The 26,852-nt window shown below is 39.5% G+C and overlaps 1 protein-coding gene across 1 annotated transcript in view; it reads left to right on the top strand.

Moving 5' to 3' along the window:
* The first annotated feature begins 152 nt into the window (after window positions 1–152).
* B3GALNT2 (beta-1,3-N-acetylgalactosaminyltransferase 2) overlaps window positions 153–26,852 on the top strand; it is a 29,506-nt gene continuing 2,806 nt past the window's right edge. The window contains exons 1-13 of the mRNA XM_026844585.1: window positions 153–204; window positions 4,881–4,976; window positions 9,927–10,074; window positions 11,403–11,503; window positions 12,414–12,607; window positions 13,939–14,034; window positions 18,335–18,445; window positions 18,550–18,627; window positions 19,115–19,196; window positions 20,434–20,617; window positions 22,319–22,444; window positions 26,131–26,290; window positions 26,713–26,769. Coding sequence (XP_026700386.1) covers window positions 153–204; window positions 4,881–4,976; window positions 9,927–10,074; window positions 11,403–11,503; window positions 12,414–12,607; window positions 13,939–14,034; window positions 18,335–18,445; window positions 18,550–18,627; window positions 19,115–19,196; window positions 20,434–20,617; window positions 22,319–22,444; window positions 26,131–26,290; window positions 26,713–26,769 — 1,485 coding nt within the window. The remainder of the gene's footprint in view (window positions 205–4,880; window positions 4,977–9,926; window positions 10,075–11,402; window positions 11,504–12,413; window positions 12,608–13,938; window positions 14,035–18,334; window positions 18,446–18,549; window positions 18,628–19,114; window positions 19,197–20,433; window positions 20,618–22,318; window positions 22,445–26,130; window positions 26,291–26,712; window positions 26,770–26,852) is intronic.

Here is a 26,852-nt window from a genome sequence, read left to right as displayed (position 1 = left end):
CCACTGAGGTGCGTGGGGAAGCAGTGCCCGCCGACTTCTCTTGCGTCGCGTCATTGCCGCCGCTAGGAATAGCCCTTTGTGCTGTGCCGGGTTTGCCACAGACGCATTCTTTAAAAGCCCTGCGGTGCGAAAAGCTATTCCGAGAGTGGGGTATGAGCCAACACGAGTGGAATCAGGCCCCTGAGGGCTTACGCTGTGCTCCTCGTAAAAGGACTTGTAGTTTTCAGGCCGCAAATGTGTGTGCCCGGTAGAAACGGCCATCTGTAGGAACAAACTTTTGTCAGCTACCCATAGGTGCTGTTTGAGAACGTTAAGAAATGCTCTACAAGACATCTGAAACAACGATAAAGAAAAAATGGTGGGTTTTTTTTTTTTTTTACTTGAGATCTGCTTAGAACTCAGTTTAACAACCCAGTAGCCTGTTCACCAGCAAAGCCACTCTTTGCAACTGGTGCCTGTTCCCTGTGCAGGGTGTACACAGACAGCGCTGAGGAAAGGAGAGGCTGCCGGTTTCCAGGGGTAATTAATAAAGCAGGTGTGAAAGGAGCAAGGTCAGTGCGTTTGCGTAGTCTGAAGGCCGCAGAGCTCTATGGCTCTGTCTGTCTCTGCTTTCTGGCCATTGAGCACTTGAATTATAAAAAAGAACGGGAGTTCTAGTTGTTAGCCTAAAGTGCGTTTGAATTGTCTGGTTGGTTTTGTTCCTCATCTTCCACGGTGCTGCTTTTGTAACTTCAGTGCGTTAATTTGGAGTTGGAAGTGGCAATGTGGAAGCTCACCATGACCTTTCCTGCAGAAATGTTTTCCAATAGCAAACTTTTCTAAAGAAAATCCAGAAGTTTCTCAGATGGGGAGGGAAGGAAGAAGCTTTGCTCTTCAGAGATTCAGTGTTTCAAGCAATTATGATTGGAGTTTGTGTTTGTTGCTGTGACACTGTGTTGCACTGGATAATGTTAGGATAACTAAGATTTTAAAAAGCTGTTATTTTTTAATACTGGAAAAGCAAGTGTGCACTTTGTTTCTTCTAGGATTATTTGGTTATAATGTGTTCACACCGAGGAGAGAAAAAAGGATGACTCTTACAGAGAGAGCTTCCATCATCAGTAGGAGGCTCAATACTGTACATGCACAGCCACTTTGTAGGCCTGATCCTTGCATGATAATTTAAGGAAAAGTCTGCCTCTTCACCTTAGTAGTATCATGAAATGTACAAGCTGGAGGTGTATGGCTGCCTTGGCAGACAAAAGAAGGATGAGCTAAGGGACCTCTTTTATCTCTGATGTCTTACGTGTTCTATTTTTTAATTATTCAGAGTGTTTCAGGAACATATACAAGAGCAAGGAATGTCCCTATTTATTAAAAAGCTTCTTGAATCTGAAACTATTTAAGAGAATCTGGTACTGCCTGATAAAACCAATCTTGTTTGATTTGATTATTAATGTTTGGGGTTTTTTTCCTTGTTTACTGCTCCAGCTGCTCTTTATTACCTACTACCTGGCATCACTGGTATGAATAAAAATTGAATCTGATCATGGGACAGTGTTTTACAATAGCTGTGACATAAAAATGCATTATTTGTGTATTCTTTGGTATTTCTGTGTAGTGTCTGTGTGTTTCAGTAGTTATGTAGTGTCTCGAGAGTTGCAAAATCGGCTACCAGCGGAGGTCAAAGGCAGAGTGAACAGCATTTCCTTTTTTTTAGGACTCTAATTCCCCTCTCAGTAGTCATCGCGCACCCACACAGAAGCAGAAATTTGCTAAAAAAGTTGATAACCTGTTTTAGTGATTATTTACCTTGACATCATAGACTTGCTAACATAAGACTGGAATAGAAATTTCCAGCCATCAATTCTGTTTTCCTTTTCTAATAAGCAACTCTTGATCTCTGTCTTAAAATGGCAGATGGGCAGCCTACATTTATTTAGTGAAAGGTTGGGGTGGGTCTTTGTTCATTTGGATTCCTAGCAGTCTTAGGAAGATGCTTTTCACAAGTTTGCTATCCTGATTTAAAATGTTCTCTCATTTCTGGCCTAAATTTACTTGCAACTGGTTTATGCCCTGTTCTTAAGCCTTTCAGTTAAAAGGGCCTTTCTTCTCCCTCAAGTACACCTCCATCATGTAATTGTAGACATCAAAGGTATCTGTCTGTTTTATACCTTTGGTTTTTTTAAGCTGAGCAAATCAGGTACTGCTACTGGCCAAACAGGCTTTCCATTTCTGGAAAGCAGTTAATTTTTGTTGTTCATAGGTCAGATGACTTTAAATGTAAACAGTGTTCCAGTCTTCACTTGTTCCATCTACTTCTCTTCCTGTATTGGAAGTACCTCCTTTAATGAAACTTTCTTCTTAACTAACCCATGTGAAAGGCCTGTAGTCTGCTTGCATGCTTTGGCCCATGGTTATGTCTCTCCCTGTACAGTATTCTGACTTTCTCTGTGTTCATGATCACTTTTACCTTGGTGTCACTTCTTGTAGGCAGTACTCATTAGTTGGAAAAAAATAAATAGGATCAGTTCCGAGACCAGAGGCACTGGCCTTTGCTTCAGTGTCCGGACTTTGATGGCTTCCTCCTTCTTGTTCATCAGTTAACAGGACTGTGATACACACTTCTGAGCAAGGCTCGTGCAAGAATATGCTTTTGGGTTTAATTGAAGTCCTTGTCTAACTGGTTACAAACAAGTGCTATCCAAAGGAAGTTGATGGGTAGGAAGCTTTAGTTAATTTTTGTAAAAATCTTAGATAAATGCTAATTATAAAATGACCTCAGAAACTTGAGAAAGAACAGACAGACCTGCTTTTAGCACTCCAGGTGGATTCCTTGCTAATTGTGTGTTTTAATTGATGGCACAAGTCTTATTGAGTAGGAAATTACTCACTGTAGGGCTTCAGTTAGTGTCTAATCAGAAAGCCCCACACATTCAATGTAATATGCTGATACTTTGCTGATGCTAATGCCCTTTAAGACGTTATTCCTGCTACATTTCTGGGGGTGTGTGGCAGCTAAGAATTGGCCCTCTTGGTTTTGTTAGTCTATCTTTTACTAGTGAATAATTATGCAACAGATTAAAAACCACCATTTTCTAGGAACTGCTTGTATGCCATCTGTTGTCCTGTGGTTCAGCATGTACTTCTTCAGGCAGTGGCCTGATGGAACTGTATACAGGGCTGGTCAGGCTTGCGTTTAGTGATCTGCCCTGCAGAATTAGGGCTGTCCCCCTCATTGACTAGCCTGAGTATGTGCCAGGTGAGAGAGAGGGAGGGAGAGCTTAAGCTGCTTTTGGCTTTTCAGCACTGAAATAACAAAATGTAGAAACAATTTCTGAGGTTATGAGTGATGCCGTCCTCAGTGAGGAGAAATTCTGCCAAAATGTGATACTTTCTTAAGAAAAGATGTTGTCTGAAATCTGTTCAGCCTGTCTGTCAGGGAGTAGTATGCTTGGTCACAAGGTTGTTTCATCTTTTGTAGGCATGTAAAGACTAATAGGCTGGTGGCATTGGAAATTGAAACCTTCCATCAACAGGTCAGGTTTGGCATTGATAGCTGTGCAGTTCTGCCTAAAATGTCAGTTGTTCCCCAGACTTCATCCATGAGATCTTACTATATAACATTGTTTTCTGGGGATGTGCCATCCCCAATGAAAACAATCCCCTCACCTTTGATGGACATAAAATAACTGACAAAGAATCCACAACAAAACCGACAGTATTTTCCAATTGCATTGGGATTTTTTTAGTTTGCAGTTATTCTGTGGACTGATGTCTGAGACATTGCAAACTACTAACGATCAGCACTGGAGTTGCATTTTGTGTTTTGGCATTGGAGTAAGGGACGAAGAGTACCAGTTCTGCCAGTGTTGGGGAGCAAGGTTTGTGGCTGAAGGAAGCTCTTCAGCAGTTGTCTTCTAAATTGCCCACTGGGTAGAACAGCCAGAAGGGAGCAAGTACCTTTCCTAGGGAGCAGACTTTTGTTCCATGGCATCAGGGATTTGTAACTGCTTTTCAGAGTTGGTGCTGTGCTCCCTCTGCTCTGTGTCCATCTGTCTGTTGTGTCGTCCCGTGTGTCGTGTGTGCCCCCCCCCGCAAAAAGACATCAAGATTTGCTTTATTCATTTTGTATCTACACTTCTGATGTTTTGGCCGCTGTTTCCAGATTTGTCTAGAAGTGTTCAAATGCTGTATCAGTAATGGTGTTCAGAGCACCATCATCCCACCAGTATTACTACTGTCACTTTGTAGCTCAAAAGGACCCTGCTGTCCTATTTCTTTAAGAGAATGCTGTTGATGTTAAAAAAAAACCAAAACTGCCTACAGAGGTTTTCCTCTTTGAATCTGTAAAGCTTGTTTAAAAGCTTGTCTAAAGGCTTGTCTGTCTCAAGGAGTACTGTGCTCCTGCAGAAACCAGGGGTGTGCATCTTGGTGATTTTTAGCTCTGGTATAAAATAGGTACTGCAGGGGGGTCATGTAGCTCTGCTTGCAGGGAAATGTGTAATGCAGATGAGCTATAGCAGATTACTTTAAGTGAAGAAGATTAGAGGGAAGAAAAGAGCTGCTTTTGCTCTTTGGTTTGTTCTTTTTCTGCATCTGTCAGCATTCTGTGAATACAAACCTTTATATTTGGTTAATTCCTTCCTTCGTGTGTGTTTGGATCTTTCACAAAGCAGGACAGAAGAAAAAGGTATTAAAAAACAGGAATATGGTTGCAAAGTTGCAAGAATAGGCAGAGATAACAACCTGGAATGGGGAGTGGTGGTGTTGGAGGGGTGGTGTTCCTTTTTAGTCTTATCTTGTGAAGTGGATTAGTTAAGAATATTCTAAATAACTTCTGCCTGACCTACTTAGTTCCATTCCTTGATCCCTTTTACTTTAAAAAAAAAAAAAAAAAGCTGTATGGGTAGCAGAAGAGACAAAGCTCAGCCTTCTGTGGAGCTTACTTATTCTAGCAGTCTCCAGTGAAGGTTCTCTGGTGCCTGATAGTGCCGGTAAGCCTACACTGCTGTGTTTCTTGGTGCAGTCACTAACAGTGAGTCTTTTCTCTGTCCAGTCCAGTTCTGTGAAATGTGGGAACTTAATCACTTTGGGGACTGCACACTATGTCAAACTTGACTGAAAATGACTGGCAAATTTAGTAGTTGGTAGGGGACTCATCAGTAGAGATACATGCAGCAAGATCATACTTACCTTGTTTGTCGACAAAATCAAGCTAAATGATCTCTCAATCTTTTCATCTCCTTATAATGACAGTAAATATAATTAACGGCTTAACTTGACATTTTACTTGCGAATCAGTCTCACAGGAAGAAGAGATGCATGTTAATCTTTGTAGTTTGGGATTCTGATAAACTTCAAGAGCTGTCGACTGCTGCAGAGGTGGTTAAAATCTGACTAGGGCCAGCAGACTGCCTGTTATCAGTGACTTCCTCCCGTGGCCAAGTCAGTAGGAGACACACACTTCTGCATCTTTAGCCTTGTCTTCTAAGGGCACAGCTTTGTCCTCTATATATGCACTTACTTACTTTTTCCTATGTCTCTCCCTAACTTTGATCTGTTGGTAGTTCTCAGTCAAGTTTGACAGACAGGCAGAGGTCTGTTTCATGAAAATTGGTAACTGAGAATCCTGTGAAAGATTACTGCAGCTCATACTGAGGTGAAAAACTGTACTAATAGAAATACGTGTATGGTCATACATCAGAGAATTGTATGGGAGCCTGTCCTTACAAGTATCACAGCCCATGGAGGCTTCGGTAAGTAGGAACGTGTTATTAACCATGTTACACACAAGACTGGCAGACTGGACTTCAGTAGCCTTAGAGCTGACAGAAGTACCCCTTGGAGTTGCTGTACAGAGTTATATGAATCTCAGCAGCTGAGAGAAGGCTACTTCCTTTCATGTTTTTGTAGCTTTTACTGGGGGTTAACAGCCTCAGACAAATCAGCAAAGTGAAAGCCATTTTGTTCCTGATGCTAAAGGGTAGGCATTGCAACTTTGGCTGTGGCTGTTCCACTGAGAAGTCTTGGGATGCGTGATGCAACTGAGATGCTGCTTTAAGACAGTAAGAAGTCAAAAGCAAGGGAACTAGTGACTAGTGAACTAGGCTTCCTCTCCTCCTGCATCCCTTTAGTTAGCAACGCTTTTAGGGTTTATTGTGGAATGTGATATGTAGCTTTTTTCTTTTTACCCCCTCGTCCCCTCCCTTTCACAAACCACAGAATTGACAAGGGTTTTTTTTTGTTTTTGTAGTTGGAAAACTTCAAGGCTTAACTATCTTGCAGAGCCAGTTCAAGATATGAGTGATGTAAGAGGTATTTTTTAAGCCTATTACCAATACTTTAATAAAAATGCACAAAAATAGAACACAAGATAAGTAAGTTTGATCCCAGTGGCAAGTATTTATTGCTTGTATAAATTGCTATTATTGAATTGGAGGTCAGCAATCTTTTCTCTTAAATTATGCTGCATCAGAGCATATGTATGCACATATCTGAATTATTCTTATAAATTAATAATAACCTTAGTCTTTTTTTCCCCCCCTGTGCCTCTTACTTTATCTCCCATTTGTTTAATAGTGCTAGGTTAGATAGAGACATAGGAATCACTTTTCCTGAAAGTTTAGCAAGTGTTATTCCTACTTTTCCATAGGAAGTAGTAACCTTTGCCAACAAGCAGAGAGCTTGTTCACTAGGTTTTTTTGTGAAGGTAAGCTTTTTTGGTTTTCCTCATTTTCAGTGGTAAAATGACATAACCCTTGAGACAGAGAAAGACAATCTTCTGAATGTAGACTGCTATAATGTTACCTTACTAAGCCTGAAGATGGCCTAAAACAAGAAAGAGCTGTCTGTTCTAAAAGCAGTAGGATATTAATTCGAAGCATTTGTGACGTTAATGTTGTTCCCACGTGAAGGGTTCACAAGAAGAGCTTTGCTCATTTTAAAATATAAACTAATTAAAAGTATATTTGAGTAGCTTATTTTTAGTTTTTCTTTTTAAATTGATTTAAGCCAATTTATGCTGTTCTAAGTCAAGTCGCCCATAGACTTCTGCTCTTAGTTTTATTTTTCTTTAATTTTAACTTAATGAAATGGTTCTGCTTCTAATTAAAAGTGATACCTTAAAAAAACAAATCTGTGTAAACAATACCTTAAGTGCAGTATACGAATGCGTTAGTCCTCCTGTGAGATTTATATCGGAAGGGTTGTGGGTAAGGCTGCAGAGGCTGTTTAAAGAATAATCAAAGGATGGAAGAAGAACACAGAAAAAAAAAGGGATGTGTGAGGAGGAATTATGAGACTGCAGAAGAATCTGCTGTAATGTTGTGGTCTTATAAACTTGTGGCTGTTTCGTGTACCTCTACTCTCATGGATACCTGGTGGATCTTTGCTCTGTAATGACCTCTGAGGACATACAGACCCTCTGGATAGTTGGTATTTACCAGCATAAAGGAAAACTTGTATTTGGATTGAGCAATGTGTTTGATTTGCATTTTTTTTCAGATGTTATATAGGGCAGTAGGTTTGTTGTTCTGTCAGTAAACAAATCATATTCCTGAACCTTGCCACCTATTCAATGTATGATTGTTATAAGAGATGTAACAGTTAAGTTTGGTGAAAAACCAAGGAAGGGAACTAGTGACTTGCTGCTTATTTTTTTAAGTTGTTCTGAGCGTAAATTGATGTAATAGGTTAATATTCTTACTTCTCTTAATAAGTTAATGTTCAGTTTAACTTATTGATAAGCTTGTACCAGTTGTCAGTATGAATTCATTTAAATAGCTGTGGAACTTAACCTTTTTGTAGAAAAACAGTGTTTGCATGCTTAGAATGGGAAAGATTTGCTTGTGGAAACATCACTCTGCTTTCCCTGCTCTTGCAGAGCACTGTTTTATTTGGCTTTGGGACTAAGAAGTCAGGTTCAAGCCATTATCAATAGCCCCTAAAGCAAAAACCAATGTTCTGAAATCTTTTGATGTTGATTCAGCACAGAGCAGAGCAAGACCAAGGCCTCTCCACTGCATGCTGCACACTGAAGATGGAATAACATAAGGCTGGATGGATGTCTGGTGTGATTTGACACAGCAGTTCTTGTGGTGGGTGCTGTGAGGTCCTAAGTCAGTGAGCAGTTGTAACAAGACCCATCTATCTTCTCAGTTTCAAAGTGGAGAAAGGGAATGCTGGTACAGAAGGTAGAATCTGGATTACAGTTCAACTCTTTCTAGTGGGAGTACACAATATAGACTTAGCAATATTTTTGGTCTGTTTAAAATTGGATTTATAAAAATCTTGTCTTTGTTGTATACAGTAGTTTAGAGGGCCCTCACATTTACATGTTTTCTTTATCTGCCACCTAATGAAAAAAAAAGTGAAGTGAGAGGAAAGCAATCCTTTGCTAAAACCAAGTATAAATCTCTGAACTCTAGAATGTCTGATAAATTAAACTAAGAAAATTCACTTTGGCTACTTACCTCACTGTTTGCAGGCTCTTAAGTCAGAGCTTCTTAGGTCTCTACCTGATCATAATCTTGCTTGAAATCAAGTCCAGCTTTCATGATCTCTGAATTAAAACAGCACAAACTAAATCATGGTTTACAAGTATTGGCGGTGACATCCAGCTATGAATAAAGCCAGAGCATTCCTCTGCGTAGGAATGCAATACCCTATGTGAAGACAGAGTACCGTTCAACTTCAGAAAGTTAGAAATGATAGGCCTTGACAGCGAGACTGAAATGGTGAGGCAGAAAGGTAGTCCAGCAGTTTTAAAAAGAAGGGGTGAAATGGGCTTATTTTTGAATCTGATGGGCCTTGTTTAAATACGTTTTTTCTCTAGGTAGAATAATGATGAATTCTAATAGTGAAGGCCTGGTACCAGTGATGACAAGCCTGCAGGCTGTAGGATAAATCATGCTGGAGGAGGTATCGGTAAAGCAAGCGGAAGGCCCAGGCTGTCTCAAGAGTTTTGCAGAGGGAACAGTAAGACCTTGTGTCTTGCCCACAAGATTTCTGGTGGCTGATAGAAAAGAGAAAGCCCATCAAGAGCATGTTCTCAGGGGGCAGTTTGCTCATAAAACAGGCAGGCAAATATTTGAATGGAAGATGCTGTCAGTCAAAACCAAGACTTATGTTCTTGCCTGCTTTGTGAGTCAGGTTCTTAGTTTGGTTTACCCGCGGTGACTTGCTTAGTTCATTGCAGTAATCACAGGATCACAGAATCATTCAGGTTGGAAAAGACCCTTGGGATCATCGAGTCCAACCACCAGCCCCACTCTATAAGTTCTCCCCTACACCATATCCCCCAACATCTCATCCAAACGACCCTTAAACACCTCCAGGGATGGTGACTCCACCACCTCCCTGGGCAGCCTATTCCACTGTCTGGCCACTGTTTCTGTGAAACATTTTTTCCTAATGTCCAGTCTGAACCTCCCCTGTTGGAGTTTAAATCCATTCCCCCTTGTTCTGTCACTAATCACCTGTGAGAAGAGACCAGCACCAACCTCTCTACAATGTCCTTTCAGGTAGCTGTAGAAGAGTGATGAGGTCTCCCCTCAGCCTTCTCTTCCTCAAACTGAACAGTCCCAGCTCCTTCTATCGCTCCCCATAGGATTTATTCTCCAGGCCCTTCACCAGCTTCGTTGCCCGCCTCTGCACTCACTCCAGCACCTCAGTATCTCTCTCGTATTGAGGTGCCCAAAACTGGACACAATACTCCAGGTGTGGCCTCACCAGTGCAGAGCACAATAATGTTTTCCTAGATTGCTAGTGAAAGTTTTGACATTTTGAAAATGTTTCCCTGATTCTGAAACAAGAATATAATAATAATTCTGCTACTTGTTCTTAGTATTTCAGGTTCCCAGTACTCTTGCTTTTAATTATTGCTTGCAACTCTGGCTTGTGGTAATAAGTGAATATAATAAATCTTTGTCGCTTTGTATTTCTAGGTCCACTGGCCTTCTTGCATCAGTGGAAGCTGAAACATTATGATGTTATTGTAGGTGTTTTGTCAGCTCGACATAATCACGAACTGCGCACTGTTATAAGGAACACTTGGCTCAAGCACCTGAAACAACATCCTGCACTAAGCCAACGGTAATCTCTAGCGTTTTGTAATTTGGAACATTGGCAGGGGGAGAAGGCTATAATGCTTAAATATCTTGATTTTTAAAATTTTCTTTTAAAAAAGTATTTTCTTTTTTTGCTTTATTTGTGAGCATCTTCTACTCTGATAATTTTTAAAATCTGTTTAGTAATATATAAGAATACTGGGCTGTAACTATTTTTATACAAGGAATAAAATGTAATTGTTTGACTGTTAACTGCTCTTTGATTTTTGCAGTTAGTTGCCACTGTTCATTAGCAATGTATAAGACCTTTTTTTCTGTTGCAATGTATGCTTTGTATGGTATGTGACTTGAAACGCTTAGTAATCCAGGATACTTGAAAGCAGGCAGGTTTGCATTTGGTAAGAGAAGCACAAAAACCTCTCACAATGACCTCAACTGTAAAGTTCAGGTTTATTTCCCACTGAACCAGGTGTACCACACTGCTGCAGTGTGAGTGACCTGAAGAACCTATCCTGATTGCTGGCATAGACCTGACAGTCTACAGACAGCTCTGTTCTTGCTGAGAAAGTTCTGCTGCAGTTCATTCCTGGAAACTTTGTCATTTTGATAGGCCTCACATCTTTGTGCCTGCCTTGCGCTCAAAGCCATTTACCATCCACAAATTTGATGCCAGCATGGAGTTTGGAGCAAAACACAGCTACTTCAGTCATCTCAGCATGTGACCTTTCATAGCTTAGATGGAGTATTCTGATTAATTATCCAGGAGGATACTTAGCTGCTAGGTGAAAGACTAGGCTAAGGTCGATCCTCTTGCTCTTTGTACTGCTTGTTGTCTCCTGACTGTGTCACAACCATGACGAGGGCTGGGAAGAGCAACCTGTTGTTTTGCTACAACCCAAATTTATTACATTTTCATTGTAATAAATAGTCTGGAGTCCTTGTTCCTCCTTTGATGCTATGTGTCTTCTTATTTTTTTGATTGCCTTCTGAATGCAGAATATTTAAACAATCTTGAATTAAGTAACAAAGCCAGGCAGGGAAAGGCAGGTCTTCAGAATCCTTCAGTTTTGCCTTAGGTCTTTTTCTGTTTAGTGTGCTGGCTGTCTTGAATCCCATTCCTAGTTGCCGATTTTCCTGTGTCCTCATTATGAAATGTGAAATGTTAATGTGGGTTTGGAATTGAGCCCCTATACGGGGATTCACATGGTTGCTCTACATGCAGACTCATTTCAGTTTTTTAAGGTATTCAAAATCTTAATCTTGTGAAAGACAGGCTGTTCTGCTGAAATAAGTTTATTGAAGATGGAGGGAGGAGGGAAGAGAACTGGTGTTAATAAAACCAAATTATTTTAGTGTCCTTGTGAAGTTTATAATAGGTGCGCATGGATGTGCTGTGCCAGTGGAGGATAGAGAAGACCCCTACTCCTGCAAACTTCTGAACATCAGTAACCCAGGTATAGAAGTTAACTTCTAAACATTCTATGATCTGAATTATCTAGAACTAATGATCTTTTCTCAGAGTAGTTTGGTGTGCTTAACAGACAGCCAGTCTTGAAAATAAATGCCGCCTAGAACTTGCCGTCTTAACAATTGCATAATCTTCCTGTAAGTACCATGTGCAGGCATGAAAGGGAGAGATCTGTGGGGGTTGTGAAGGGGAGGCCATTGACTTCTAATGGATTTGCATTTTCTTTGTGGCAGGGGACAGTCTCTCCCATGTAACTTACATTTTTACTCGATCCCTGTGTAAAATCAAGTTAGTGAGAGCTGGAATGACCTGGTCTAGTGTCATATGTGAAGAAAGTAGCAAGGCGAGAGTCTTGAGTACCAGATTGCAAGTTAACTGAAGGACTGCTTGGCACGGAAGCCATGATTCACCATAAAATGGAAGTTCTGTTACTGTCTCTTTGAATGGCAACATCCACTGCTTAACCAATCTCCCTAGAATAAATGGTACCTTAGGGAGACAATAATGCCAAAAAGCAGGCAGCTGAATTAAGTGGAGGTATATGCCATTTTGATACATGAATAATTATTTTAATATGTGTATATTCATGCAGTCAAATAGCATTTTTGTCTTCACTGTGGATTTATTGTGTTTCTAGTCTTTTCCCTGTGGATACATAGGCATTGACTTGCAATTGCCAGTAGCCTGCAGATTGCTGCATCACTCTGAGTTTCTCCTTGCTGCAGTCTGCAGCCAGTTGTATTTTTTTCTCCTCCAGCGTTTGATTATCCTTGCGCACTTGTGAGCTGTGCTAATTAATCAGAATGCTTTGCCTGTATCCAGTGTGCTTTGTGTGTATCCAGTTCAAGGAGTATGAAGTCTTCTCATGTTACCTCTGTCCTTTCTTTTTCATACAGTTTTGAATCAGGAAATTGAAGCATTCAGTCTCCCTGAGGATGTACCTTCTGTGCTATCTGAAGACAGAATTGTCAGTGTGAACTTTCGTGTACTTTACCCCATTGTCATTACCCGTCTTGGAGTATTTTATGAGGCTGATGGGGTGGGATTCCAGAGGAACATCACTGTAAAACTGTACCAGGCAGAACATGAGGTAGAGTACTGTAGTTATCTTTTGGAAGTGGACTAAAGCATGTTGTCTTTTTACTGTGGATAAAGTTCTTACAGAAAGCAACATGCTGTGTGGATAATTTAGAAGTGAAATACTTAACTGACAAGCATTTTTTTCTTCTGTTGTGTTGTAAGTTCTTACTTCACATACATATATACACACACACACATCCTGGATTAGGGAAAGATTAAATTCACAGAGTGCTGTGAGTTAATTTAAATGCCCTTTTAAAAAAGCATTTATATCTAATTCCAAGACACAATTTTGATTGCAGTTGAGTTGTATTGATAGGTATTAAGGAATACAAAATAAACCATTTAATATATTTAAAACACATATGCAGAAAGACACACTTGGTGCCTTCAGGCAGAGAGGTGCAGGACAGCTATAATTTTTTCTTGTCTATCTTCTGGCAAGATTTCTAGAAACTGGTATTTACAGGTGTTATTTACAGGTAGTAGTCAAACTTCAGTGATAATTACCCCCATTCCCAAGCTGTTATGGGTTTGATAGAATAGCTTAGTGCTAACCTGGAGAAAAAAAATCATTGAGCATAATTGTTGCATTTGGTATATTGCATTTATCTCTACCAATAACTTGATAGGCCAGTTTAAAGACTTCTGGCTATGCTACAGCAGAAAGAATTTTAAATCTGAGCTGATATGGAAAATACACTTTTATGATATGAAAATGTGGCTTTTATGATCAACTTCTAAAGAGTTTGGTTTATAATAGCAAAACCAATATACTAAAATAAAGTTTATGTTTCCTAAATGGTAGACTTCTAAATGTTTAGAGCCTAATAACTTGACCTGCATTAAGTTTTTACTTCCAGTGAAGGAGAAAAGTTAGTATCATAGGAGTGCTTGGGGACTGTTTTCGGAAGACTAGGCATGTGGCAGTGCAGCATCTTTGTCATTTGTTATCTAAGAGCCATTTGGTGGCCTCTGTAATATAGCAGCAATTAAGTTTTAGGGGTCAGCATCCTCAGTTGCAATAGTAGTCAGCTATTTAAACAGAAGATACAAAGTCTGTAGACTGGGAGAAGAGTGAGTCTTCCAGATTATATGCTCTGTTGGTTGGATTCTAGCTGAACTTGCACTTTTGTTCCATTGTTGCTTGCTTCCATCATATCAATCCAACCCTTGAATTCTATGGAGTCTGAGACTGTTCTGAGGATAAAACTCCCACTAAGGTTTATACAACCAATAAGCCTCTTTCCATTGTACCTCACTGAGATGTCAAGATTTGTATGATCTCACAGCACCTTTAATGTATGTTGGGTTTTTTTTTTCCTTTTCTGTGGTTCACAGGAAGCTCTCTTCAGTGCTCGCTTTAGTCCACCAAGCTGTGGAGTGCAAGTGAACAGATTGTGGTACAAGCCCGTAGAACAGTTCATTTTGCCAGAGGTATGTGCAGTATCAGAACTGCCTGCAGTTCTTTTAAGTCAGCTGGAGAGACTGACTGATGAATCTGGTCTTTGCTTGAGACAGAAAAGGGCAAGTGAAAACCTCTAGAATGTTAGTTGAGGGGATATGCTAAAATCCAGAATTTCTTTTCCACAGTCTCATTATCACCAGTAATTATAAAGCAAAAGCCTGAAAATTAAAATTGTTAAAAAAATTACGTTGATGAATAGTAGCAATTTCCAAAACCTTTTCAGTTTCTGATTGAAAACTGTACCTTCTTCAATTCTGTGGGAGAGTTTACCAGAGAATGGGACACTTCTTTCTCCCTCCTGATTTTCTAGATGTTAGTACACAAAATTGGGAGGGGGGAGGATGGCACAGATTTTTAGGGAACATCTGGAAAAGACGTTTCTGCTTCTGATGTCTTGGACATAACAGAACGATATTGTGTCTTATGTTTGCAATTATAGTATTAGTTGAATAGTTTTAACTGAGAAGCTCTTACTGAGGGCTACTGAAATTTTGGTTATTCCCTTTTTGGCAGCACTAATGATGAATTTTTCATTCATTGAACCATGCAAGGAATCAAGAATTAGAACTTCAAGAAGATCTTAAGCAGGGTGTCTCCATAATATACAAGATGGAGTATGTGGCACACAGGAGACTGACATTTGGGGTTTTAAAAGCTGTCAGTGTTCTATGGCAGATTTTTTTTTTTTTTTTTTTTTTTTTTTTTTCCAAAATGGTCACCCCTCAGAAATTTGGGAGCTTTTGGGACAGTAATGAGTGTTAGTGTTCTTGCGTGTCCTGAGATACTATTAGCGAAGCTAACGAGGCAGGGTCTAAAGTTTGGGGGGTTTTTTAATCCTCATTGGGATTGGGGGATGCAGTTGAAGAGTAGCATTTTGGTATAGGGACATAGAACCTACTTGTGGCAGCCTAGGAAGGAAGGTGATTAAACACAGAAGGAACAGAATATAGGTAGGGAAAAACTTGATATTGTTAGAGTGAAGGTTTAGTGAATACAAATTGACTCAGAATTACAATTCTAGTTCAGCAGACAAGGTACAAGGAATTGTTCCCAGTGGACCGTGATCTCTTAGTAGATGTCAGCTGTCATTTTAGGCTGTTTCCCTTCATTTAAATGTTCTCCTATATGACTGGACCCTTGATGCTATTTCTGTAGGTTGTCTTCAAGTCTGGGTTGTTTTGTTATGCAAAAAATTCTATGAAAGAATGGAGCAAGAGAAGACTGATGGGGAAGGAGAAGACATTTGGGGCCAGTTTAATCCCTGATTTATTCCCCTGGCGCTATAAGACTTAATGCATTTGGAAACCTGTTCTTTTAAGAGGAATCTGCAGCTGATTAATTGGTTTATCATCTCAAACAGTTTTTACTGAATACTATGCAAGTTTGTTATGCTGTCAGGAGACCTTTTGGATGAGCAGACCTCTTGCAGTATTTTGTGCATATGATTTAACAATCTAATTTGATATCAATATGATTCAGAGTTTTTTACCTTTTTAAAAAAGAGTATTGGTTACCCAGTAATTTGGTAATATAACATGTAAGCCTTTTCCCTGTAAGACTTTGTTCTGAGATACTAAAATTGTCGGCAGTTGTAATTTTGCTATAAATGATTGCATTTTTTCTGAGAGGCAGGTGGGAAGTATTTCATTTAGAAAGGGGATATTAGTATTCATGCATTTCTTTGTGCAGGCTTCCTTAATCTGAGACGTGTCATGTGCTGGATGCTTACAGGATAACATGATGTTTCTAATGTAGATTAATAGGGCTTATGCACAGCATGTAGTCTCCTGTGATACTTAGGATGCTGAACCATACAAGATGATTCAGAGGAGATAGAACGCCCACGTGTTCCTATCTACTTGTTTGAGAGCAGTAAATTTAGTGAACTGTTTAATTGTCACAAGATGGTTTCTGAGACAATATCTATTCTCTGCCTTTCCACCTTCAAGAAGTAATGGATTGTACAGACTGCTGAAGAGCTTCATTCATCTTCCAGCTGAAGTGCTGCTCTTTCTGTTTGTCTCGCGGAAAGGGAGGGAAATGCAACATTAGAATAAGCATCTGGCAGGCCAGATTGTCTAAGACAGAATCGATCATTCAGCTTTGGAATGACTGAAAGCGCAAAAGAGCAGAACCACTAGCAGATAACTAAAAGTCATGCAGGGGCTCTTACAGCCAAGTCTTAGCAATGCACTTATTTTGTCAAAAAGCCACGGGTTGCTTGCATGAAAATGGGACTCCGTACTATGCATTCTCTGTATTATTAATGGGGAGTAGTTGGAGGAACAAAAAGCACAGCACTGTTTAACATTAGGAAAGGAGTTTGGCAGGGCTGCATTATGTCAGTACACCTGTTCGGTATTCACTGTAAATGCCACTGCGCTCTGGCAGCAACAAGGCTGGAATTTAAATGGTGAAAAACAGATGATGTAGTCTCAGGTGTGCCACTAATGTTTTGCTTTAAGCATTTTCAGGCCTCAGCTTTCATTAAGCAGCTTAGAGTAAGAATAGCTGAAGGCTAAAGTCATTAGAAAATTTGCTTACAAGTCTCTGAACCTGGAAAATAATGATAATTTGCAGCTTTAGGACACCTTGAGCTGAGGTTCACTGGTAATAACTGATTAAGACTCTTGGTACATGTTTGAAGTCAGTATCAATAATAGTCAGTGGTGAGAATTTTAATGTTTCTGGTTGCTGAGGAGTGAAAGGTGTCTCAGGCTCAGTAAACAATTTACCAAAAAGGTTGTGTCTGTAAACAAGGCACGGAAGTGGGATTAGAGCCTAGTCCCTACAGCAAAAAATATTGGAATGGGAGATGGCAACCACTGCAAATGGTTGAGCATGTAAGTTTTACTGTGCAGGGTGTTCAGGCATCCTGCCACTAAAAGAAGTGTTAGTAGTGGTCCATTTGCTTTGATAACTGTAATTAAGGAAATTAAACAAACAAGGGGAAGGGATTGAGCATGTAAGTCAGGCTTGAATAAACACTGACTAGCTCCATTATTAGATTATAAAGCTGGCATTATAAATAATAAATGGGAGACATCTGAAATACGCAGCTGTCATTAAATACCGAGACTGCTGCAGATGTTAAGACCTACTTCTAGAGGAAAGTAAAAAATTGCGTTGAACTCTGAGCTAGACTTAATGTTGTGTCAGTAACTGGAGAGTTTCTGGAAAAGGTTTCTAGAGTACAAGGAAGCTAAAATGGGGAAGAGCTGAGAGGTTAGTACAAATAAACAGACTTTTTGCAGAAACAGAGTTGCCTCCACAAATAGTTGAAGCAAGTTGTTTCTTTGTTCTAAGGTCCACACTAGCTACCAGTGTTTTTCCTATGAAATTGGGAGAAACAAAACAGAATGCGCTCATTTAGCAGTCAGGAGTATAATAACCATACAACTACTCTACACTACCTTGTCATGAGAGGGGAATTGCTTTAAAAAAATGTAATATTACCAGTACTCTTACCTGTACAACATGCCACTTGTATCTTTGCATGTTCCCAGAGGTCTCCAGGAAAGTCTTATATAAAATGGGTAATGGTTGGACTGTTAGGTGGATTAGTTTCAAGTTGAGATGAAATGCTTTTAAATGCAAGAAATTACACACACATATATGTGTGTGTGTATGTGTATATATATATATATGTATAAAAACCTGATGTAGTGACATAACTTAAATTGACAGTTAAACCCAGAAAATTTTGAAGATACTTGCTTGTCTTTCTCCTCCTTTCCGTACCAGCCAAGATGTGAGGTCAGAGTTCTATGACTCTTCTACAGTAGCTTGTGACCGCTTTGCCAGGGTAAAGGTGGCTATATTTTCCTTTGAGTTTTGCTGATACCAGGGTTGAGTCTCTATTCTCTTGGTTTTGGCAGATAACTAAAAAGCAGCACTTATTTCCAAGTCTGTTTTAATGTATTCTCTTCGTAATGCAGGATTTTTTTAGTTGATTTTTAAAAATTCACTTCAAGTCACCTTTAAATGCCATCTTAATGATGATAGAATGCCAAAGCCATTTACACTGGACTTCTGTTAAAAGTTTAACAGATCTAATATAGAGATTCATGATTAGTCTTAAAAGCATGATTATATGTTACTGCATTTCACAGATGTAGGTCTTACGCATAACTTCTTTTTACTAAAATGTAAGTAAAAATCTGTGTTGTGTGAAGTTGACTATTTTAAAATAAAAAAATCCAAACTGTCTGTTTTTCATCCTTTGAAGTGTTTGGATGCCCTATATAACATGTTTTGCTCTCTTCCCAGAGTTTTGAAGGTACCATTGTTTGGGAAAGCCAGGATCTTCAGGGCCTTGTTTCAAGAAACCTTCATAAAGTCACAGTGAATGATGGAGGGGGTGTTTTCAGGGTCATTACAGTAAGTCACCTCACCTTCCCTTCTACCATGTTTCTATTTTTCCTATAAGTCTTGGGTATTTAGCATTTTGCTTTCCTGTGTTTCTCTGTAAATTGCTAATTCAGTTGGGCTTCTCCTGTTGTCTCAGAGGGAAAGGTTGCTTTGCCTGGGAAAAGGACAAGGGCATGCAAAAAGTTATGCTAGTAAGTGGCATTTTCTTTTATTTTGAAGGGTGTAAAGTTCATCTATTGTCTTTGTCAGGTGTGAAGCAGTATCAGTATATCAGAGATGGCAAAATGTGGGTCAAAAATCCTGTGCTGAGATTCCAGTTGATGGGATTAAACCTGGTTTTTGCCTTTTGGCAGTGTGTCTATTTTCCTGTCAAAACATTGCTTGCTTAAACATGCTATGCTGTTGGAATTTAGCCAGAATAACTTTTACATTTTGCTCTTAACTTTTAAGCTAGTTTCTAAAAGTTTGTGGTCCTGCTAATTTTAGGTCAAACTTAAAAAAAATGCCACAGAACTTTACAGTTAAAACTGTTAGGCTTAGTCTCTTATTATGCAGAACCAGAAGAGCTTTAAATTAATTCTCAGTTGCTAGAAAAATTCACACCTTAAACTTTTAGGGAAAAACACACCAGGAATGAGAGGTGATCTAATTTATTTCTTTCCATTAATCTGTCTCTAGCAGGCAGGGGAAGGGTCACTGCCACATGAACTCACAGAAGGTGTGGAGGGAATAGCAGGTGGCTTTATCTACACTATTCAAGGTAAGTGCAAAATGTAGCATCAAATTTGATGTTGTGATAAAACAGGAACTTTAAATTACATTTCTGAGGTAAAATTCATGCTATCTCTATGAACTTGATCACCTTAAGTTTTCTTTTAGTAGAAACAATTCATTTCCTTCTGTGCTTTTTATGCCTAATTGTCGTGATGTGGTTTCTTTGCTTGCCCTTGGTCAGCCACTCCAGCTGACTCACATCCCTTTGTCTTCTTATTAACAGACATACCATTTTTATCTAGACTCTTCTCTGTACTTGTTTTTTGTTACCCAAATGCAAGTTAAAAAATGTTGTGCAGTGAAATCTTTTCCTGATAATTTTCACATTTTTCCTGTCCTACTACTGTTAGAAGTGTGGTGTCATTATGTTTAATATTAACTACTGACAAACAGTGACTACCTATCATAGCCTGCTTTTCCTCCCCTATTGTTGCCGTTTTACACCGATTTCAGCAGAATGTTCAGAGACTGTATAGGAGCCTTTTCTAATGTCTAACGTTTTGGCCATGTAGCACTAGAGTTGATGTATTATCATCGGTCCATCATAGCCAGCATAGGCAGTGAATTTCAGAGTGTTCCTGTGTTTCTGTAGCTAGGTCTGGCAAATAAAATTGTGCAGTCCTGTTGTCTTGTCATCTCTGTAGGAGACTAAACTGAGACTTAGCCTTTCCATCCTGTTTGCTAAAATGTTCTTCAGTACCACAAACTATCTCCTTACCAAGAAGTTCAATATTATTGCAATATTTTTTTAGCTTTTATCTGAAGTCAGTTATGTGATGTGGTTCAGCAGGAACCACCTATGCTACATCAAAGCAATGCCAATTTGATTATATTTAGCACCGGATTTTTTGTTAGTTTGTTTTGGAGTTTGTTTTGACGCTAGATAAGTTAGGATATAACAGTAACCTTTTTACTCTACCAGTAGTAATGAAGGCCCAGACAGCTCTTTATATTAAAGAACCTTAGAAAGTTGAATTCTTTTATTACTGAAAAGGAAGAGAATCTCTTTTTACTTTAAACTTTCTCTATCAGACCTTATGCAAATGTATACTTCTTTGTTCTGCAACTTTTAACACTTCATGGAAATTAATTATAGGATTTTCATAACCCCATTGAGTTGAACATTTCTTCAGATTCATTTTGTCACTATGTCATGTATGATCCAAGAGAAACATGTATGTAGGTATGCATCTTTGTTTAATGATGGGTCTTTTTTCTTTCAGAAGGTGATGCTCTTTTAAAAAGCCTCGATACTCGCCCAGAAAGGTTTACAAGCCACATCAAAAATCTTGAGAAAGAAGATGCTTTGTTGAAGGAAGAAAGCAGTACCTATGATGATATTGTTTTTGTAGATGTTATTGACACTTACAGAAATGTTCCAGCCAAACTGCTGAACTTCTACCGATGGTAAGTTGAAAAGAAAGTATTTTCTCCTAGGAATGTTGCTGTTTGTAGTGCAAGATGATCCAGTGTGTTATGTTATCTGACAGGTTCCATGAAATACATACCTGCTGTGATTTACTTCATTAAGTTGTATTTCTGTCTCACAATTTTGGGGGCATGTAGTGAGTAAAATAACAGGATCTGTATTTCCTGAATGCTGACCCTTGGTGCCTCAAATAAGCATGAGCTGGCAAGACAAGCTTCTGTAAGAGTCCAGGTGTGAAAATTTTCACATCTCCTTGCAATTTCTTTTAATTTGTTTCTGACTGAAAACTAGGAGCTTTAGTCTTTTAAAGGATGGCTTTTGGACAGCTTGTATACTTAGTGTTTCAGTTTGTGGTTGCTGACTCTTGTTCCTGTTCCTGGGCACCACTGAAAAGATCCTGGCTCTGTTTCTTTACAGCTTCCCTTCAGGTATTTACACACATTCATGAGCTTCCCCCTAAGCCTTCTCTTCTCCAGGCTGAACAGTACCAGCTCTCTCAGCCTTTCCTCATAGGAGAGATGCTCCAGTCCCTTAAAGCATCTTGGTAGCTCTTTGCTGGAGTCTCCATCCAGTCTGTCCATGTCCCTCTTGTACTGAGGAGCCGAGCCTGAGACTGCAGACCGTACTCCATGTGTAGCCTCATCAGTGTGGAGTAGAGGGGAAGGGTAGGAAGCTTGTGTACAGGGGGGATGGAAGGTTGAGAGGGAAGAATTTTTGTAGTGTATTGCATTCTCTGTGATAAATCTAATAAGTTATTACCTCTAAATTGCAATTATTTCCACTACTCTGAGACAACTGTTTCAATTAATTGATGTTGCTGTGGAGTAAAAAATATAGTTCACAGTTTTAGTTTAGACAATTAGTTTAGTTTAGTGCAAGATTATGCACTTATTTAACAAATTTCATGGTTATGAATGTAACTGAAAAACTGAACCATGCTTTCAGTTCTAAAAAGAGGGTTTAAATGTCAGGATCTTTGTGATAATTTCTTACAGGTTAGCAAATTTTTCAAGATTTAGTAATAAGAGGCTTAAGGAAATTGCCTTTCTTGGTAAGAGAAATTACCCTTCAAAACAATGTTTGTTAATCAACCTAGGAATAATCCCTAGAATCTTAAGCTGCTTTGGTTATTTTACAAGTGACAGATATTCAACTATTTCAGACAGTTAAAGATTACTGTTTGCATATTGGAAGGGTGCTTTACTGAGGAAGTACCAAGTTGTTTCCACAGATGTTTCTTACAACCTTCTACAGTTGTATTGTCTTTGAACTAACTGTCTCATCCTGAAGAGTAGGCTACTGACATGTAGCCACTGCCATTTAACAGCTGTGCTGCCGTCATCAGTAGGGATTCATATCCTTCTGAGGTCAATACTGTTTAAGATGGATTTATTAGTAAATCCACCATCTGTCCTGGAGAACAACACTTCAGGTTTGTTTTCTTCAGCTCATACACAAACCCGTGTTGTAAGATCATTGTAGGATGCAGCTGCATCTTCTTTCTGTACAACAAACAGTCAGCCTTGGTCAATAGGGAAAACATTTAAAAGTCAAGGGTAGGAAACGCATTCCTTCCTTCCCCCTCTGCTTCCCAAAAAACCCTTGCTGAGTGTTCTGTTGCGTAACTGTACTTTGTGGGCTGCAGCTCAGCATCTCATCACTTTTCTTTTTGGCTACAGGACAGTTGAATCAACGAGTTTTGATTTGTTGCTGAAGACAGATGATGACTGTTACATTGATTTGGAGGCTGTTTTTAACAGGATAATGCAGAAAAAAATGGACAGGCCAAACATTTGGTGGGGAAAGTGAGTTGTCTTTTTTTAACTTGTCTTTAGTGAACGGTTTATTGCTCTAACTCTGTTTTCATGTGGGTTCCCCTTTTCTGCATATGGAAGCTAGCTATAAAAAGCAGGACTTTTGTATGTGTAGATCTTTGAATCTCAGAATACAGAAATCAGTCCTTTACAATAGCTTTCCAGAGCATGCCTTTACAATGAGTTGAACTTGCTGAATATCTTACCTAGTTTTAAAATGTGTTGTGTATGTCTTTGTCATGCTACTGAAGTAAATAAAAGCATTCCAGCAGTAAAGTTAAAAGGCGAGTACGTAATAGAATTGTAAGCATTCCTTTTTTTGAAGCTGCTTTGATTTTTCTGGTGGGCTTGAGGAAATGGGGTAGACAGGAAAAACAAAATTGCCTTTATAGTCTGCACTTTATTTTGAAATCTGTGCATGACAGACATTACTACCCATTTTGCTGCGGTCTGAAATGGTTGATCAGATTCATGAATTCTTGAGTGAAGTTTCCCAAACACTTATTACAATTGTGAATAACTAGGAGAGTCAAAATAGCCCATCTCTTCCATCCATGGAATCCATCGCTACACTGGTATCACATCTGATATAGCAGAAATGCTATGCTGCTGTAACATTCAACATAGCACAGTGGCACGATGTGGCTTCCTGTTGCCATCTGCTTACTGAAAAAAAGCTGGCTTTTGCGCTGAAGGTGTCTTCCTTCACAAATGTGGTACTATTGCTTACTTGTAAGGTGATTTAATAAGGTGTGTGGAAGTGTGTGCGTCAAAGTGTGTGGAGTAGCTGCCTGTCTTGTGATGATCTCAAAGATCTGAGTCATGGGCATGTGTTCTCTAGCCTGTACAAAAACCCCGATTGCCTGGTGCCTGTTAAATTTTCTTGGGACTACCTTTACCACATGGCAAGGCTAATAGTGCATGTAAGATAGATGTTCATTCTAGCAGTATGAAAGGTCAGGAACTTGATGACAAGATGGAAACCAACTTGCAAAAGGAAAAATAGCACTAGGTATAAGCTGCCTGGGCTGCTGTTCCAGCTGATGTAGGGGGAATTCTTCTGGAGTAAGTTCTTGGCTGTAAGAGCTGAGGATGTGATACCAGAGAGGTTGTCCCCTTCCTCCCTGGTGTCCCTACTATGCAATGGTAGATGTTCCTACCTTTGTGTTGTTGCCTACCATGGATCTGCTCCTTGGCTACTTTTTTTTGATTGTGTTTAGCTTTGTGGGTAACCACTGAGTGTACAGGAGTCTTCTGAGTGGTTTGGGGGGATCCATCCATCTCCTGCATTTCAGCTCAGTGACATCTTGACTTGAATATTGAGTGTTCAGACTTGAGCATTGGTGAAAGTGCAAATGAAATGCTGTTAGGCTTCTCTGAGAGCTGGTTCTGGTGTGTGGAGACCTTAACTTCCTGAGCCGAAGGTTAGTATGTCAGGCCCTTGAGGTGATTATTGATAGTCTCCCTTCCTTCTGCTCCTCTGAGCATGTGTCTGAACTCAAACTTTGCCTTCTTCAACTAGACCTTATATACTTCAGTCAAGTTTATTGTGCAGTGATCCTTATAATCTGTTAATACTTAATTCCTGGATTCTTAGAGAAACTTACTAGCATTCAGTTTACTCTGGCAGAAAGCAAGGATGAGATCTCAGTGAAACTGGGAAGGGAATGCTTTGGATTGATGAGTACTTATTCATGCTGCCAGTTAATAGCCCTTTTCTGATGCCACCATCTTGTGTGGTGGTTTTGTTCATTAATTTAAAATCACCATTTAAAAAGCTTATTTAGCTGATCAAGAGCATTTTGGGACTGCAGGCTGGCAAACCAAATGGTCCAGGTATCCTACTAAAGAACTTGGACTTATCTTGGAGAGAACATACTTACCTTAAGTTACTGCTATTTTGTTCTTTTAAAACTCAGACTTAAAAGTCAGAAGATTAGTCACCCTCAGGCATTAGGGAGATGTCTTTGACAGATCACTGATCTTGTCTAAAATGACTGAATTTCTGATGGGATAGAACATACCAAGCTGTTTCTGAGGGGAGATTGAGTCTAATACAAATGCTGTAAACAAAAAGGCGGTTCAGTGAAGTTGGGTCATCTACCGTGCTATGGAAAGCAGTGGGAGTTCAGAATGCCACCTTTTCTTGATCTTAATTAGGCCAAAAAGAGACTTCATATACTTAAGAGTTTTCTGTAAAGATAGGTTTTGTTTGTAATACTAACCTCCCCTTTTCCAGGGGTGTAAGATATGCTTCATGTTCTAGTAACATATTTCTAGGCTTAGAATGGAGTAGCCCTTTAATGAACTTAGAAAGATCGATAATGCTTTCATGTGCAGACTGAAAAATGAATTTTGCTGAGTCTTGCTGTTGAAATGGTGTGTTAAGATATCGAGTAATTTTATTAGGTTACTGACAAAAGGAAGTAGCAAGTCGTACATCATCTTTTCTGTTTGTGGAGAACCTTATATAGGGGTAACATCTTCAAGTATAAATTCTCTAATAATCACAGCCTTCAGGTAAGGCAAGTGTGAGGTGTAGTGAACATCACTGACATCACTAGAGAGCAGTATAAAATGATTAGCAAAGTAGGTGCCCCTCAGTCTGGAGGGGGTTGCACCCCTCCTGCTCTGACTCACTAGAGTCAGATACTGAGTCTAAAGTGAATTCAGGTATCAGATGTGACTTTTATCTACTTGGGGCTTTGACATGTCAGCTTCAGCTGTGAACATGTAGGGTCTGATAAGATCTGCCACTCAACTGTAATTCCTTCCTTATGGGACTGTTGTCTGAGGTGACAATTCTTAGTAGTTCACTGAAGCTTTTAACTGCTTCTGCTCATGACTGAGTTCAGCAACGCTTGAACCTGTTTTCAAGAACGGGGAGAACCTTCTGCTTTGACAGTTAAGCCACTTAGCTGTGAGTGCATGAAGTACTTGTCAACACAACACAAGGGTTAACTTGTCAACACAAAAAAATTTGTGTGTTAGAGCTTCAGCTATGCCACAGTGCCTGGGGACAGGGTCAGCGTGGAAAGACTGTGCAGCCAGAGCACTGTTGCCTTCCTGCAGGCCTCCAGTAGTAAGGTACAGTCTTGCGTAGAGAAGACTACTGCCAGGAAGGTATTTTGTAATTCAGCGATGGCAGCCTTTGAACATCTACTTTGTTGAATTTCATCTGGAAAACAGCTGAGAAGGTCTATAAAGAAGGTTTTGCTTTGCTTCCTGGTTTTTAAGCAGTCACTGGTTTTATCAGGAAAATGGGTTGTATAACTTTGCTGTAAACATATTCCTGCTGGAGGCACTGACTTTGTGTCATGTCGATTAACCAAAGGAGGTTGAACACAGATGTGCTTGTTACAGAACAAGTAAGGTAAAGGATGCTTGTGCTTACCTGGGTCAAAGCCCAGCAGCAGGTGCAGACATGCAGTGTTGTGTTTGCTTCTGTTCTGAGAACTTCTGTTACCCAAGATTGAGACCAAATGATGGTTATGCTTTCAGCTGTTGTTTTGATTTGATGTGTGCCTTACATAAATAAGGCTAGGAACTCTAATAAAATCACCTTCTACTTCTTCCTCTAATAGTGTTTATTATCAACGTTGCTTCAGCTGTTAGCAGTGTTCATAGGTTTCACAGAGGGCTTCGTATAAACATCTCATCTCTAACATGGTCTTCAGTTTCAGACTAAATTGGGCAGTTGATCGAACTGGGAAATGGCAAGAGCTGGAGTACCCGAGTCCTGCGTATCCAGCCTTTGCTTGTGGGTCTGGCTACGTCATCTCCAAAGACATTGTTCAGTGGCTGGCAAGCAACTCTGAAAGATTAAAGACATACCAGGTAGTAAGGCCTTGGTTCAGTTTTTCTATCTTAAACTGGTCTGGGAAGCAGCGTGTGTACTGGATGAGCTGGAAGGAATGTTGCTGAAGTGTTGTTGTTGGGTTCTCCTGGTTAATGCTGGCTTTTTGCAGTGCTTTTGGTTGCTATGCTTTGTGTCCATTCTTGGTCAAAGCAAAACTGTTTTGGACTGAGAACCTCTGGAGCTGTAATCTTGGGTTTTTTTTAATAACAATGTATTATCACATGAAAGCTGGGAGGATTAATTTAACACCTCTAAAATAGTGAGACTAGGTTTTTGTAGTTACTTTTTTACTGCTGTTAACATGATGCAACTTATTCTAGTTCACAGAGTTATAATACTTCATGCTTCCCTGGTGCTGACATCTGTTGTGGGTTTTTTTTATTTTAATGTTTTGTCTCAGGGTGAAGATGTGAGTATGGGCATCTGGATGGCAGCTGTCGGACCCAAGCGATATCAAGTAGGTCTGAAGAAATTCTCCGATCTTATGGAAAGAGAACATACCTCCTGCTCTAAATAGCATAAAACAGGGGAAATGTTTTT

This window comes from Athene cunicularia (genome assembly GCF_003259725.1).
Source record: "Athene cunicularia isolate RWA chromosome 3 unlocalized genomic scaffold, athCun1 chr3_part1, whole genome shotgun sequence".
In the NCBI taxonomy this organism is placed as follows: Eukaryota; Metazoa; Chordata; class Aves; order Strigiformes; family Strigidae; genus Athene; species Athene cunicularia.
This window is presented reverse-complemented; position numbering and strand designations above follow the sequence as displayed.